Here is a 17,745-nt window from a genome sequence, read left to right as displayed (position 1 = left end):
CTAAGATATACTAATATTAGTCTTATAGTTCATGCGTATAGCCCACTGTTTCAGGCTAAGATGACTCCATCTTTTCTCCAACTCTGCTTCTCCCACCAACACACCCTCTTTAGTTCTGGTGCCATTATGAGGCCAGTTCTGCCGTCACTATCAAAAAGAGTGTGTCTGCCTCCTTTCCTTTGGCTCTCCTTCCCCTTCCTGTCACTTTCTAAACTATAGTATGACCTCTATTCCTTTTTAGTTGTTGGCTTCTCATTTTAAAAATATAGCTTCCCTAAGGATGTGTTTTTTCATTCATTCAACCTGGCCCGGAAGGATTCAAATTATTTCAATTCAGCAAATATTTATGAAGTGCCTACTATGTGCTGGGCACCATGCGGAATATGTAGGATGGAGGTGGGGAGGGGGAGAAGAGATGGAGATTAAAAAAAAAAAACAAATCAAAGAGTATACACATTTCGATTGCCTTTGAGGCATAGTTCCAAATTGCTCTCCAGAATGGTTGGATGAGTTCATAATTCCACCAACGGTGCATTAGTGTCCCAGTTTTCCAACATCCCCTTCAACATTTATTATTTTCCTTTTTTGTCATATTGGCCAATCTGATAGGAGGAGAAGAAGGAAGGGTTAGAATTTGGTCCTCAAAACTTTCTTTTAAAAAAATGTTAAAAATTGTTTTAATATGTAATGAGGGGGAATAAAATATTATTTTAAAAATAACTAAATACTTTGTGGTTTCTATCATCATGGAGCATGGGGTCTAGTACTGTTTTAACTACCAGCTACCTCCCCTTGAAGTTGTAGTTCAAGGTTCTTCTATGAAACAGGGAAGTTATCTAGAAAGTCAAAGAGGTATGTACTATGATCTTCTGCCTCAAAACTGAACCATTCCTGTCATCCTGAGTAAGGTAGCAAGAACAGCTCCGGACATCACCTGGCTTTTGGTTTCATGAGCCTGTTCTCAGGAAAATCCCACTTGGGACATTCTGGACCTTTAATTCGTTTGAGTTGGGTTACACTCAGTTTCTTTATTGAGGGAAATAGATGGACCCTCAAACAGAAACATGGCATTTATGTAGTATCCTCTTCAGTTCTCTTTGTCTGCACTGTGTATTGGTAGAAAGGTCTCCTGTGTGGTCTTTTGCACTGCCACATTTTCTGATCTTTTCTTCTTCTACAAATTTTAGTTGGTTTCTGTCAAAGCCTTATGTGATTTATATTCCTTTGCTTAATATAGTTTTCTCCCTGTCTACCTATCTGCTTATTTAGGGTTTCCTTTCTCATTGCTGACTGCTGTATAGACTTCCTTTCCTCTCATGCCACTTCTATCTAATAATTTAACCTCTTCTACAACTATTTGTCTCCTCAGCCAATACATTAGCTTCAATGTTGACTGCTTAGTTGCTGCACAGCTCACTAGAATAGAATGCAATGTTTCTCTCTGAGTGTTTTTTTTCCTCCTTTATTCCTCATCCTTGCATCATGGGGGCTGTTTTCTGTCCTGGGCCAAGACTACCTACATGTACTTCAAAGGTCTTGTGACTCTTCCTTGCAGGTGGTCCAAATTCCTTAAGTTTGGGTTGCCTCACAGTGACTGAAAAAGACACGGAGATGTCATTTGTGTGGTCATGGTTTGCAATGATGATAGTTTTGAGTGTCTTCTTCTTTAATTTGTGGGACATACTCCCTTTACCACCAGTGACCTTTCTGCACTGGTCATGAGATGACCTTCTGTGTTCTAGGAGCCATAAGCAAACTAGTGTCATATCTTAGCCAGTAGAGTTTTTGTTTTTTAAATAATCCATGACCTACCTCCACCCCTATATACCTCCTTATTGTTTTGTGAATAAAGTGCTAAAATCTTGCATAATTCACAATCTCCAAAGAAGAAAATATGCCTTGGACCTAGAAAAGGAAATAAAGATCCCAAAAGAACCAAAGAGCTATTTGCTGGGCAAGGTTATACACACGCACACACACACACACACACACACACATACATACATACATACATACATATATGTATGTATAAATCATAAACTATGTGATTTGTGGATTTCTACATATTAACCTGAGTTTAAGCAGGAGGAGAATTTACACAATACACATCACTATTTTTTTGTAAGGGTGACATTCTTCACTTTCTCCCAGCGTCCCACCAATTTTTTGACTTTTTCCTATTTCGGAAGGTTCCATATAGGATGTGAATGACAGAGTTAAAATAGAGAGCTTGTTTTACAAGACAGCTGAAATAATATGTAATGGGCCTTGAGGAGAAGGGGGAAAAAGTGTTTAAAGTGAAAAAGTAGACTAGATTTCGCTGCCCTGAAAGAGTCTGGTTAAGTGATTAGTAACTCTTCCATCAGGGTACAAGACACAAACCATGATGGCCAAGTCAAAAAGAAATGATTAATCTGCCTGACCTAGCCTCTGAGTCTTAATCAAATTTTTCTTTATGGTTTTACATAAATTAGGCAGAGAGATTGAAAGTGTCAGTTGCCTAGTTCCTGAGAAGCCAACCAAGATCCAGACTGGTTTCTCAGAGCAGGGAATGACACATAGTTGACCTGCTGTGGCCTCCAGGGTAACAAAGAGGAGAGAATACTACAAGTGACTATAGGAGAGTGGACGATTTGAAGTTGCTTTTAGGGGGCTGTTATCACTTGAGTTTTTTGGTTATTGATTTAAAAAAAATTTAAAGTAACCAGGATCTGAGCCACTCTTTGGTGACGAGAAAGGACACGCTAAGTTTTCTTTGTTATACCATTTCCATGCTCCAGTGACCAGAGAGCAGCCTGGGACTCTTCTAGCAGGATAGTGTTTTTTTGGAAATAGTGACATGTCAGTGTTTAACTGGCTCCTCTAGTCAGTGTTAACATGAAGAGAAGAAAGGTAATGTGTTTTGTATTGTGTGTGTGTGTGTGTGTGTGTATGTGAAGCAAAAACCAGTCTTGAGGGCTTAAGTAGAAAACATCTTGAACAATCCCAGAAATGGTAAACAAACCTACCATAGAAGGAATGAATGAGGAGTGAACAATTGTGGTATTGTGATCCTAACTGGGTTCATCAGGCAAGGATAAAGGAACAAAGAAAAGGAGATAAAAGAACCCGGTAAAATGAATTCACTTGTGTCATTCCTTTCTTCCTTTGTCTTCAGTATACACCTGGTAATGAACCCATGGAGGCTGAGAGATATTGTTCAAGTTTTCTTTTGTTTTATTTTTGTGTGCCAGGTTTGTTTACAATTTCCAAAGGGGTTTTTCTCAGCCCTGAGAAATGGAGGGGGAGGGTTTGAGGAAGGGGTAGAAAGGATTTTTAATATTTTGAAGACAGAAGGTATCCCCACGTTGAGGAGGCCCCTAAGCTTTTGTTTTTCTCTTCTAATAGGTTGCCAGAATGGATAGCCTTAGTTTCATCAAGTATGGGTGTTACAGAATTCCTCCATGTCCTGCCTCAGGGAATCATGCTTTGGAAAATTAAGTGTCCATCAAATCAGGAGGAGGCTTGTACAGTTTCTACTCCCTTTTTCCTTTTTCCTTTCTTTCTCTCTTTTTTTTTTTTTTGGTGAAAGCCTTAAGAAAAGAGTCCTTTGTCTTTTCTTTCAGAGAAAGTTACACTGAAATTCGTCTGTGCCATATTCATTTGTGTCATTCATTGACAGCATTAGGTTATGTAGGACAATGTTGATGAATACTTAACCTCAGCATTCAAAAAATAGTATGTTGGGAAAGGTTCGAGACTCCTTTGAAAATGTTTTTCTTCAAGATATGCTGAGATCCATGCATATCACCCCAGCCCACCCCCCCTTCCATATCAGCTTCCTCCATAACGCCACCTTCTTAGGGTTAAAGCACCTTCAGATTTCAGATTTGTGCCTGTCATGGCTGTTTTACTCAGAGAAACGAACTTTTCAAATACCTTTCAAGGGAACTTGTTTGGAATTTCATTTTAATGGGATTTATGAATAAATCTCCATTTTAATGCTGAGTAAGCTTTAAACACCTACTCCGGGAGACGACAATTGGATTTTTATATTTTAAAATTTAAATCACTTGGCTGCAAGAGTATAGAGCATTTTTTAAAATCTATATTGGTGACTGTCATATGCTTAAGCATTCCTGCTAAGAGCTGACTTTTTATTTGGGTGGCTTTGCTGATTCTGTACTGCAAAGGGGGAGATATTGCATCATCTGCTTTCCTTTTGCTTGGAGGTCTCTGTGTAAATCATTTGGGGTTATTTATCTCACCTACAGGAGCCAGTAGTGTTCATTAGCCTGTTGTCTTACTGCAGCTTCCTTTAGAAAACAGTTTACTTTCTTCCTTCACTTTGAAACCTTTAACCTCAGATATTTTATTTTTAAAAAAAGATGAGCCCTCAAAATCAGGTGAAGAGGCAAACAATTTCCTCCATAACTTCTTCACCCCCCCCCACATCTCTGTTGTTGAATATAAACTAGATGAAAAACTATTGAGCTAATAAAAGTTATCTCCTTTAAAAAGGAAAGAAAAGAGAAACATCTCAAATTGATGCCAAGGAGTTTTGAGCTTCAGACCTCTAAATCCTTCTCTCCACCTGGTCTAATTTTCCCCTCTGTCTCTCCACAGACTCTTCCTATTCAGAACCTCCAGATGTTCAGCAGCAGTTGAACCACTATCAGTCAGCTGCCCTGGCGAGGAACAATAACAGTGTCAGCCCCGTACCTCTTTCTGGGGCCAGCGCCGGAGCTGAACAGAAAACTGAAGCCATTCTTAACTGTGAATTTTGTGAATTCTCCTCTGGTTACATTCAGAGCATTAGGCGTCATTACCGTGACAAGCATGGAGGGAAGAAGCTCTTCAAGTGCAAAGATTGCTCCTTTTATACAGGCTTTAAGTAAGTGATGGGAAGCACAGATTTCTAAAACAAAGCTCCTGCCTTTCTCTTCGGGGGCTTTTTGCTTTGAGTCCAAAAGGCATATTCCTCCTGTACCTGAAACTTAGTAGAGGGAAAACCTTGGCAACGGAAGATGGTAATTATATTTCGTCTTAAGGAGCAGAAGCTAGTTTTAAGAAGAATAACTCAAGTGAATGCATTGGATTGGAGGGGAGAGAAAAAGATTGTATTACAGTCATTGAATTTGAAACTTCGGATGCTTTAGCCGAGGGACAATGAGCTGGAAATTGATGTGGGTTTAATGGGAAGAAGTAGGTTGTTTTTTGCAAAAGGGGAAGTCCCTGGTCTCCACAAGTTAAGAGTGAACCTTCCGTCTGTAAACCTCACTTTGCAAATGAAACATACAAGTCCTGTGGATGGAGGGGCCAGCCCTGCTGAGAGAAACATTACCCCCAGATGGCTACCCTTGCCACCATTTTATATAACTCCCATTTTCCTCAAATACAGGGGAGTAGAAGAGACATGGTAAAATCATATAAATACAGACCCCACTTCAGGCAGGACTATGTTCAATCTTTGTATGATAGCTGTGTGTTCTTTTCCATGAGTCACTCTCTTGGCCCCAAAAAGCAGAAGCTACAGCTTTTGATGTAATGTGTTCCAGAAGCTCTCAGCTCTGGCCATCAGGAAAATCTTTTCTGTGTAACCTACATCCCTTCTACAGTGATGGAGGCCTACTTCTCCTTTGTCCTTGTGACCACCTTGTCCCAGAATCATGTAAATCCAAATTCCATATTGAGAGGTGAGAAGATATAAGATTCATGCTCAAATATACTATGGAAGCTAGAGAGGAACCAAGCACTTTCCCAGTGACTCTTTAATTTCCATCAGCTAGTAGGAAGAAAGCTGAATCTCAGATTGGAAATTTAGTACAGTTGTCTCCCCAGCAAGAAGCAGTATGGGCCCAGACTGAAAGGATGGGGAAAGGTAGAGGTGATGAGAAGGCAAGTGCCCACTATTAAACATATTACTTCAATAAGAGGTTTGAGTGGTGGAAATCACCCTTTTCCCATTGAACTCTGGATTTCACTTGTGCTTGATGAGACTTCAGTGATTATTAATTTTAAAGGTTTGCATTTTTTGAGTGGGGGTAAAGTGTAGGGAGAACCTTCAATAAAAATCTTCCTCTGAGACTCCATAATGGTGCATCAGTGACCTGGAAGTTCTCAGAGGTAGTGCCAGTGGAGCTCAAGCTATGGCAAACTCTTCCAAGGCAGAAAGGCTCTAAGGTCTGCCCAACCACAGACTGTGTCTATCATCCAAGAACCAATCTGCCTGACTAACTCTAATCTAGCCACATTAGAAGAGGTCAGAGAGTCAGCCATCAGAAGATAATTTGGCAGGGAGAGGGAGACCCAGCTCATGGAATTGACTGCTAAGTGTAGATAAGGGTAGTGATGTTAAATCATGGGTCCTTGAGAGCTTGGGTTTTTGGGGGGGGGGTTGAGTAGGGAGAGTGGTACAGATTTAATAAATGCTTGTTAAGCTGATATGTCAGTTTGCTAATTTCGCTTACCCAGGTAAACTCTGTGAATGGGCATGCTAATTTATAGATGTTCCCTTCCCAATCTTTCTTACATGTGAAGAATCATGTGAGCAGGGAACCATTCCAACTTTAGAAATATTCTTTCTTTGTACGGAGGAAGATGGGAATATTTTTCTGATAGAGGTTTTCAGAACCTCTGATTTCCAGGGCATTTCAGGAAGCTTATATCCTTCCAAACACAGCATGGAACGCTTGAGAGTGTAGAAACCATTGAATTGGCAAAGAAAGAAAGAAAAGAATGAATTTATTGAATGGATGCTGTCCTCAAGTATCTATTTATGAGTACAGTATTAAAACTAGTATGTACTTTTAGATAGAATTCCATGGATGGAAAGAAGAGTTTCACCCCTACCATCCAGGATCATTCTCTAACTATGCCCTAATATCTTTCTTTTGGGTTGACAGAGAGAGAGAGAAACAGAAACAGAGAGAGAGATCCAGGCACCGGGTGTGTGGCAATTCCAGGTTAGCAGCATCTGAACAGGAAAGAGATCACAGAGTCATGGTTTTCCTCTTCCCCACCCTCCACCCCCACCTCTCTCATAGATCTGCTTTTACTATGCACGTGGAAGCTGGGCATTCCGCAGTTCCTGAGGAGGGTCCCAAAGACCTGCGCTGTCCCCTCTGCCTCTACCACACCAAATATAAACGCAACATGATTGACCACATCGTGCTGCATCGAGGTAAAGTAATGATTCGGTTTTCGGGGTTGGTTGGGAGGTTGGGGTGGCAGAGTGAAGAAGGGGAGAAGGGAAAGGGTGGAGATCGAGGGGAAGGGTGGTATCCAACACCCTCAAACCAGTCTGCTTGCTGTTCAGTCGTTTGTCAGTCATATCCAACTCTTCATGACCCTATTGGAGGTTTTCTTGGCAAAGATATTGGAGTGGTTTGCCATTTTCCTTTTGCAGTTCATTTTTACAGATGAGAAAACTGAGACAAACAGGATTAAGTGTCTCACCCAGAGTCACACTGCTGGGAAGTGTCTGAGGCCAGATTTGAATTCAGGTCTTCCTGACTCCAGGCGTGGCACTCTATCTACTGCTCCAGGTAGCTGCCCCGTAGGCAGCCTAGCAGTTCCCTCCGAAAGACTACATCTATTTCACTTAGCTCAGCTCCCAGTCACAATCCCAGGAAGGAAATTACTGTGATTTCCAGATCTGCATGAAGAAGATTCCTTGGACAGTGATGCCTTCCTGCCACTGGTGATTGTCCCAAGCCTATTTTAGTATTCTCCTCCAAGCCTTTCATTTATGACCAGCTACAATTGTTATTGATAAATTGAGTTTCCTCTTCATTGAAAGGAGAAGATTAAGGTCTTTTTTTTTTTGAGCCAAAATCTTATTCCTATTCCATCGATGTATATGTATTTTTCTTCTAATGCCTAAGAAAAGCTTTGGTGTATATGCCATGTCAGCAGCAAAGTAAAGGATTTTCTCACTTGTTATGCACTGAGATGTCTTTCAGCAGACTCAAAATCATCCTTTGGGAAGTTGGCCAGATGTCATTTCCTCAGAGCCACAGAGTTCCTTAGACAGGGAACCCCCCATTTCTGCTAGGTATTATTGAAGCCATTGTACCTCGTATCTCTTGGAGGTCAAGAATTCTGTGATCTTTAGACCTTGGTCACAAGGCACCTGGAAGCTACATGTCCCAAGATGAGAAAACAACTTTGCCCTAGATTGTGGTATAATGGGACCATGATTTTCAAAGAATTTTTAGCTAAGAAATAAACATACATATTTATCAAAAATGAATTATATATCATGAAAGAAAAATCCTTAACAAACCCTAAAAATATAAGGGACACAATTATTCTTCTAAGAGTTATTGTCAATATCTGTCTTTGGTACAATAGGCACTGGCTAAACACAAGGTCATACAGACTGCTTAGCTAATGGGAGAGAGAGAGAGTGTGTGAATAGAAAATCATTGCTATGTGCCAAGTACCATGCTTAACTGAGGATACAAATTTTAAAAAATCAAAGACACAGCCCCTGCCTTCAAAGAGCTTTCATTTTAATAGAGAGAGACAACACACATGGGTGAGTTGTGGCCAAGGAGAGGCACTTTGGTCCTAAGATTACAGGAGTGGTGAGTGGGGCCATAGAGGATTAGATTGATATCCTCTTCTAGGAACAAGGGCAGAGTTCATATCATCAATGTTCTAGAACTTGGGGCTAGAGATAAGGAAGGGGTGAAGGGAAAGGTGCGAACATGAGGAAAGTGAGGCTGGGCTTCTCATCCTTTGAAGCCTGTACTCCTCTCCTTAATTCCAGGGAAGGAAAGTGGGCAGAGAGGGATCCTAGCCAGAAAAGTGTAGTGCAGGACAGAGTTCAACTCACAGATTGCCTACCAGAAGGCAGGAAAGAAGCAGGAAAGCAAGGTGAGGAGCAGACCTTCCGGAAGGTCTGGTCTGGCTGAAGCCAGTACAACTGCTTACTCTAATCAAATCAAGTCAGAGACTTCTAAGCTATTGCATGCACTCAGGCCTTGCCCTTAAGGGTAAGGTGATGCCAATCTACATTAGCAGCTTTCCCAACAAAGAAATTAATTGGGGATAAGAGATTAACCCCTTCATTTAGTATCTGCCTCCCCCAATCTAGTCCACATGGTGTTTTAGAGCCTATAGTATTGAAACCAAAGGGACAGAACCCATTCAGCAATGGAAAGTTATTCCCTCAATTCCATGCCCCATTTGGGGAATATTTCTTTGTTTATAGGAGTAAACTGGAAGAAAAGCGAGTTTGTTTGGGTTTTTTTTTCCTTACCATTCCATCCATATCCAGATAGTTAGAGAAGTTCCTTTGCCAACTCTGGCATCTCCCAGAGGAATGAAGCTAGGAATACCTCATAACGCCATAGACATTTTTAGTAACTTGTCCCCCTCTTGCCTCATTTGGATTATACCACCATCTCTTCCTCAAAAGCATGAATGGTGATGTACTTTTCACACGCACAGATTTTCCCTGCTTTCCTATCCAGCTCTAACTAGAGGCTAGATTTGTGCTGGCCATGACATACATCAGCTTGCAGGCTTGGAAGACGCAGCTGTTTGAAGCCTTTCAGCTGATTCTTGGCCTGAGCTCTCCTACTCGATGTTCATCCTTAGTGCACCTAGCTGCCAGGAGTCAGGCCCATGTGCTGAGGTGGCTCTGTGCCTTCTCACAGCTTGGTCAAAGTCCATTGACAGCAGATTGCTGCTGAGCAAACAGAAATAGCAAAGTCCTCATTTTCTATGGGTAGAGCCCATCTCCCATGCCCATTTTTGCTGCACTGGTAGAACCTGGTATCTTCTGCCGGATAAGCCTGAAACTTTGGTCTACCTGAACAGAGAGGGCTTTCAGTAGTGAGTTAGGGTCACATGGATGGATTCAACACAGATTGATTGAGGAACCAACTTGGCAATTTGTGGAGACAGTTTTGTATTAAAGGAGGTGTCTGGGCATGTTCAGAGCACCTTCACTGGGATTAGAAGGCACATGGAAACAAATTTACCTTACAAATCTTTTAAATAAACAAATTCTTAAGAAAAAAAAGTATCATCCTATGAGGAGCCCAAGAGGCTCTTGCAACAGACCTGGATTTCTGAAACCTTCCTTAGGGCTGGGAATCTGAAACCAAAATCCCTGCATTGCTGATTTCAGTATATTTCATCTTAGCTAAGATCAGAAGTCATGATCATTACCATCTGTGTTTAGGGAATTTAAAATGCTTTGGTGTTCTCAGACTAACTTTGGTGTGTACACCCCACCTAAAAATGGCATCTCTGTGGGAAGCTTAATTTTGGCTCAACAGAGAGACAGCAGTGGGATTCTTTAGTACCCTCTTGGCCATTGATATTAGGGCTGAAGCTGCTAACAAAGCAACGAGATAGGATTCTTTCTGCACCTGTGTTCTCCTCTGGATGGATAAACATCTTTGGTCTCTAGGGCTTCCAGGGAGGGATCTTTCTAAGTGCTGGGTTAATTAAAATGTTTGAAATTCAAGGGAAGGAAAAACAGCTTGTGCACTGGCCCTGAGGTATCTAGTGATCCCTACCACTTGGTAGGACACAGTCTTGGTGGTTCTTTCTAAGGAATTTTTGTGTTTGTTTCAGTGGGTAGCAGAAGAAAAAAAAAAACCAGCCTGACACGTCAGGATTGAGTGAGAAATGCCATTGACCAAACTGGTGATGGTTAAAAGGAGAAGCATGAATGCATTCATTTATTTAATGGCTATTTAGTGCCTGTTATATTTTAACTCCCTGCTGCATACTTTGGAAGAAACAAATGAATGAGCTCCTGCCCTCAAAGAGCTTACAGTTTAGTAGGGAATGTAATGAAACTTGTACACAGATAACACAGGGGAGTATGCAATACTGATTTAGATTATAACCCCTTATCTTAGTAGACAGTCTTCATGAATTAATGTAGTGAGTTGCAGAGTGCTCTGGGAGTCAGAGAAGTAGAGAGATTCACTTTTAGCTTGGAGATCAGGGACGTTTTCAGGAAAGAGGTGACGTTTTTGCTGCATCTTGAAGAATGGGTAGGATTTTGATGGAAAGAGATTATTTGAAATGAGATCTGTCAGTCGGGAGAATAGTATGAGAAAAAGCATGAAGGTGGGAAAGTTCAGAAAGTTCAGGTAATTATGTATAAAATAGTTTGACTGGAGCATAGGGTATGTGTAAGAGAACAGTGGAAGATGGGGTTGGAAAAGTAGACTGGGACCAAATCATGGGAGTCCTTGAATTAGTCATTGAAAGATTTTAAGTAGGGGAGTAACATGAACAGACTTACATGTTAAGATGGTTGATCTATCAGTGTTATGCAGAACTCACTTCAGGGTGAAGAGAATGAAATCAGGCACCCCAGTTACGGCATTATAAAAAATGGTCTTAACAAGAGGTGCTAAAGGTCTAAGCTAGGATGGTAGTAGAAAGGAATAGAAGAGATAATTTCAAGAGATCTTGCCGAGCTTTAATTGACAGCTGGCTGTCAAGCTGGCTAGCTGAGAAGGGGGAAGGGGATGAGAAGGAAAAGTCAAAATATGATTCTTCCATTTGGGCCTTATCTATCTCCTTGCTCTTTTCAGATTTAAGCCATTGTTGTAGTAGTAGATCCAAAGAAAGATCTTCATCCTTGTTTAAAGAAGGAGGAGGAAGTAAATAATCATTTATTAGCTACCTACCATGTGCCAGGCACTGTGCTAAGTGCTTTACAAATACGTCGTTTGATCATTATGGCAATCCTGGGAGGTACGTGCAATTAATAAGTGAAATAAACAGCTGTGGGTCCTTCCAGCTGAGGGCAGTGGCCTGAAACGTCATCTATCTGGAGGACCTTCTAACCTAATTCATGCCACATGTGAGACACATTCATTGGAGAAAGTGACCTGGATTTAGGTGTTTTGATCAAAGCATTAGGATGTAAGCCTATTCACATTTCAAGGATGGAATCAGTGGTGGGACTTAGGATTCAAAATATACCAATGAATTTCCATTGGATTCCCTCCACATTTAAAACACCATTTGATAAAAGTTTACTGGATCTTCTTCTTTGTATACATGATCTTGAACATTTGTGTATAGACTGAATTTCACAAATCCTCTCCTATTTCCATTTAAATTACAAATGTGGAAATTCCAAATCCTCATTTCTAATTTATCTGCAATTGGCATTGGCACCAGCCTTTAAGTTTCTCTCTTCCCTGGTATCTTTGTCCTCCTTTGCTTGTACCCCCTTTTCTTCACTCACATAGCCCCTCCTCTAGTTTGGGCACTCTTCACCTTCACCTGGTCTAAAGTAACAGCCTCCTAATTGGTCTCCTCACTTCCAGCCTTTCCCTTCTCCATTTCATCTACTCTATAACTGCTTACTCAGGCACAAATTTCACTTTGTCACTGCCCTACTCTAGAATCTTCAGTGGTTACTGGTTGCCTCCTCCATCTCACAAACAAATCCTCCCACAACTTGGCTCCAGGCTACCTTTTCATGCTGTTTCATATCACTCTACTCCACCTACTCTTTGTTCCAGAGAGAGGACTTCCTGAACTCCATCACTCTTTCTTCTAGCTCTGGGTCTTCCTTATAGGTTGCCTCTCCTGCCTAGAAAACATTCAATTCCTCCTCATTTCTATTGCAGTTAATCTATTAAGTCTTCCCTGATCCCTTAGTGCTTTCTCTATCATTGGATTATCTCATATTCACCAATCTCTGTGCAAATTATATCCTTGTCCTTTCACCCCTCCCCCTAAGTAAAATGTAAGCCCCTTGAGGGCAGTGTTTCATGTTTATCTTTATATCCATATCAAACATAGTATCTTGCACTTAGTATATAATTAATAAATGTTTAATTGAATTGAAAGTATCCATTGATTATATTATGATATGACAGAAACAAATATTTAACTTAATTAGGAGAATTCCTTATTTAAAGGTCTCCAGCAGATGGAGATCCATTCTCAGAAGAATAATGATCTCAGATTTATGTTGTGCATTAGTGTTTGCAAAGCACTTAATTGACAACAAACCTGTAAGGTAGGCAGGACCAATATTATTATTCTTATCTTACAAATAAAGAAACTGAGGCCTGGCAAGAAAAAAAAAAAAACTTGTCCTTGCTCAGAGAGTCAATAAATATCAAAGGCAGGAGTTGAACTCCCATCTATTAATTCTAAGCCCAGTTTGCTTTCTACTCTGCCATACTGTTGTCGTTCTCCAAGAATCCATGATTTCATTGACTTAAGTGTTTCCTTTACTGATTTAGATTATAACCCCTTATCTTAGTAGACAGTCTTCATGAGTTAATGTAGCAAAACAAACAAACTAAAACTATCTCATCACCACTTAGTAATCAACCTTTCCTATATTTGTTCCTTAATCAAAAATACATCTTGTAACTCAACCTTTACTTACACTTTTATGGGAATTTGAGCTGAAAGAGGACCTTAGCCCATCTAAGTCATCTAGTCTACCTCCCCTCCCCCCCCCATTTTATAGAGAAGGAGACTGTGGCCGGAAAAAGTTAAATGTCTTACCTACCCATGGCTGTGTAGATAGTGAGGAACAGCTGGGATTTGAGTCCATGTTCTCTGACTCCAAATGCAGAGCTCTTTGTACTACACCGGAGGCTTTCCAGGTGAGTAAGACCCACCAGAGCTTGTACTCAGCACTCATGGCCTTGGAGAGCCCAGAGTCACTTTCATGTCATGGTGACAAACTGAAAGAAGACTTTAGATGAGGTTACAGTGGGGATCATCACCACTAACTTATCTGTTCAGTATCAAATTTTCCTAAAGTAGGGTACAACTGTACTGAGTATTTATTCTCGGCCTTTAATTTTGCTCAATGAAATTATATGTTCCAGTCCAACCTACCAGAATACTTTGGTCTGCTCACTTTGGACACATTGCTTCCAACTCATGCCAATTCTGAGGGTGGTTAGTTGTCTAAAGTGGCAAGCATCAGGAATTACCTATCTCTCGGGGCTGTTGTTGGGTTTTGTGTTTTGATGTTGTTGTTGTTATTGTTGGGGTTCCCCCCCTTAATGGCTTACATTACTTCATTCTTCCCTACTTGTTTGGCTGGACCCAGGGAATGGGTGGACCCTTGGTTTGGCAAAAAGAAAGATTTATGCCTCTGCAATAGTAATTTGCATACAAAGTTTGCTGGAGTGAATGAATTCCAAATCTAGTCCTGCTTCATTTAGACTTGGCACATCCTGGAGAGGAAGCCCTTGTATGTTGTGGTCTTTCTTTCAGTAAGAATTTTTACTTGGTAATTCTGGACTCCACAGTGATGTGGCTTTTTACTGATTCGAGCAGCACCAAGCCCCTCTGTAGTTGTAACGCTGCAGATGTTTTGATCCAGTGCTGTAATAGGCTTTTCATCACACTCCTCAACTCCATTACGTCTTTGCACAAATGCCGTAGTGTGTGGCTCCAACTGGCTTTCCTCAGAGGGCTTTTTTTTTCTCTTTGGTTTTATGTCCCATGACAGTACCCAGAACCTTTTGAGTAGGAGGAGATGAGAGTCATAATTCATCATGTAGTTGAACCAGTGAAATAATAATATTATTGCAACCAGCCCTGTCCAGCAAACCAGGTTAGGATGACTATTATCCAGACCTTGTTTCCTTGCTCGAGTTAATTTTGAGGGGTGTGAAAGCAGAAAAGACCCAAAAGAGCTGCTGTCCCTTCTGAAACCTGAACCGTGGAGACAGGTCACCTTTCAGTCCACAAGTATAAATATCCATCTCCCCTCCCCTTGTGTTTTATGCTGTTTACTCCCCTCCAGTATGAATAAGCCTATTCACTGAAATCACTGTCCGTAATTTCCCTGACTTGTCAGATTAGCTGGGTGTTTCATCTTGGTTATTTCCCCTACATTTTTAAAAGGAAGAAAAGCTCAGCTTTTATAAAGGTTGTATTTCCATAATGTCCCCAAAAAGTGACCACATGGCAAACACATTAGAGTAGAAGGGAAGCCTTCATTTTCAGAATAAGTAAGAGGCAAAAATTACTTTGTGTGTCAAAACAAGACACGTTGGGGACAACTTAAATGTAAATCATTGTTACAAAAATCTTGTAGTCTTTGTGGTTCTAAAAGATTGAAGATAAACACCTTGTAAATACTTATGTTAAAAATTGTTCTTTCATCATCCACTTATTTCCATCATGGTGTAGGGAAAAAAGACACCAACCTAAATTAAGAGGTCATGGTTCTAGTTCCATTGTAATCACTTTGTTATTTGGGATAATTCATGAGAGACAGTATGGAGTAATGATAATACTGACAACAACAGGTAGCATTTTTATGGCTCTTTAAGGTTTACAAAGTGATTTACATGTATTATGTCATTTGATCCTCACAACAAGCCTGGAGGTAGGTGCTACTGTCGTCTCCCCTGTATAGAGGAGGAAACTGAGGCTGAGAAGTTAATACAGCTATTCAATATCTGAGGCAGCTTAGAACTCAGCTTTTCCTGATTTCAAAGCCAGAACTATAACCACTCACTACTGGCGCTGGAATCAGCTGCACTACTTATAAGCTCTGAGATGTTTGGCAAGTCATATATCACTTCTCTGGGCTTCAGTTTTCTCAATTATAAAATAAGGAAGTAGGACCAGTTGATCACTGAGCTCTCTTCCGTCTCAAAGTCTGAGGATCATTTAACCCTCCTGTGTCTCATTTTCATCATCTATAAAAGGGATACCTACAAACCCTACCTAATATAGAGGGATGTGTGGTTCGAATGAAGTAAGTTAAAAAGAACTTTGAAAAGTAGAAAGTGCTGTACAAATGTAGGACAATATTATTGCCATTATCATTCTTGTTTTGTTGTACGTGATAACACAGACATGCAGTGACACTAGAAACTACATAGGCAACTGTCCAAAATGATGAGCTGATTGCAAAGGGGATCCATTATGGAAGGTTGAGAGAGTTAGGATTATTTATTGTGAAGAAGAGAAAATTAAGGAGAGAGACAGAGTGACTTGACCACTTCAAGATACATGAGATAAGAGAATGTAATATAGAAGATTAGTTGTTGTCTTTCTCAACTGAGACATAAGTAGAGATAATGAACTAAAATGGAAATAATAGGAAATGATTAAAAATTTTTAAAATTTTAATGATCATAAGGGGTAATAAGACTCCCAGATGAGGTCCCAGGACAGCCCTAAGAATAAAAGAAACCCTCCCATAAGGGCTGGTTCCCTTTCTATTGTACCTACTTCTCCTTCCCTTTCCTCTGAGTCTATGCATAAGAGAAAGACCATTGTGTGCACTAGTTTGTCATTTTATTGTTTCATGAATGGAGGTTAATACGGAGTGCCTGGTAGGTTGTGATTTGGAGCAAATCATTTCTTCTCTGTGGGCCTCAGTTTACTCATTTATAAAAGAGGAAAGGGGATTAGATCTTCTTTAAGGTCCTTTCTAGCTCTAAATCCTTTGATCTGTGATTAGATGACTGTGTTACACTGACGCTGAATTCTCAAAGCTCTGCAGCAGAGTTTGAACCAGAGTTTGAAACTAGGCTTCTTAACTTCCTCCCTACTTTGAGTGGCTTTGTGTCTCTCTAAGTTTCCCTTTCGTAATTTATAAATCAATGGTGCTCTACAACTAGATCGGCAATTCTCAAACTTTTGGTCTTAGGACCTCCTTTATACTCTTAAAATTGAGGATCTTTCCTCAAGAGCTGTTATTGATGTGTTTTTTTTTGTATTTATCATATTTGAAATTAAAATGTCTTATTATTATTATAAAAATAGTTTTGACCTCTTAGACCACACAGGGGTCCCCAGACTATACACTGAGACCTCCTAGACTAATGTTCTCTTAAGATTCCTTCTAGCACCAGATTGCCTGATCATATTTAAAATCCTATGACCTAGTTTAAACCAAAGCTTCTCATATAGTTTTCTTTTTGGGGTTTTTTGGGGGGAGGTTGGTTTTTTGTTTTTTGTTTTTTGTTTTTGTTTTTGCTTTTTTTTGGTGAGGCAGTTGGCGTTAAGTGACTTGTCCAGGGTCACACAGCTAGTAAGTGTTAAGTGTTTGAGGGCATATTTGAACTCAGGTCCTCCTGACGCCAAGACTGGAGCTCTGTCCACTGTGCCACCTAGCTGCCCCCTCATATAGTTTTTGTTAGCAAGAAATCTTAAAACTGAATAGTGGAAAGGCTCTCCAATGTATATTTTCTTCCATGAAAATTTCTTTGACAACTAGCTCATTTTATAGAACTGATGTAATCTTAAGGATGACTGATCTTCATTGGTTCATGTAATAATGATAATGATGATAATAATAATAGTAATAATAATAATAATAATAGCTAGCATTTATATAGCACTATGTGCCAGGCACTATGCTAAGTGCTTTACAATTACTAGCTCATTTGATCCTCATAGCAGCCCTGGGAGGTAGATGCTATTATTATTCCCATTTTACAGATGAGAAAACTGAGGCAAAAGAAGTTTAAATCACTTGACCAGGTCACACAGCTAGCAGGTATATGAGGCTAGATTGGAACTCAAGTCTTCCTGACTCCAGGCTGGATACTCTCCCTACTGTGTCTGCTGTATTTATTAAATGACATAGATGTGTGCCTGTAAATGTGTGTGCATATGGATACCAGTACATACTCATGAATATACACACATCTATCTGTCTGGCCAGCTGTCTAAATGAGAGGCAGTATGAGTGTATGTGTGTATTTATATACACACATACATATATACATATACACATTGGTGTGTATGTTTATACACACATACATATATACA

General features: G+C 40.2%; 1 protein-coding gene across 5 annotated transcripts in view; it reads left to right on the top strand.

The window, feature by feature from the left end:
• Nucleotides 1-17,745, top strand: part of ZNF462 (zinc finger protein 462) — a 155,819-nt gene that overhangs the window by 117,788 nt on the left and 20,286 nt on the right. For all 5 annotated transcript variants that reach the window (XR_003569141.1, XM_027862753.1, XM_027862757.1 and 2 more), the window contains exons 8-9: nt 4,606-4,873; nt 7,026-7,162. Coding sequence is in view for 4 of the 5 variants with exons in the window: in XM_027862753.1 (XP_027718554.1) it covers nt 4,606-4,873; nt 7,026-7,162 (405 nt within the window). In the remaining variant the exon portion in view is untranslated. The remainder of the gene's footprint in view (nt 1-4,605; nt 4,874-7,025; nt 7,163-17,745) is intronic.

Source organism: Vombatus ursinus, unplaced genomic scaffold (assembly GCF_900497805.2).
Source record: "Vombatus ursinus unplaced genomic scaffold, bare-nosed wombat genome assembly UNPS02014770.1, whole genome shotgun sequence".
In the NCBI taxonomy this organism is placed as follows: Eukaryota; Metazoa; Chordata; class Mammalia; order Diprotodontia; family Vombatidae; genus Vombatus; species Vombatus ursinus.
The sequence above is the reverse complement of the archived record's forward strand: the minus strand, read 5'-3'. Positions and strand labels throughout refer to the sequence as shown.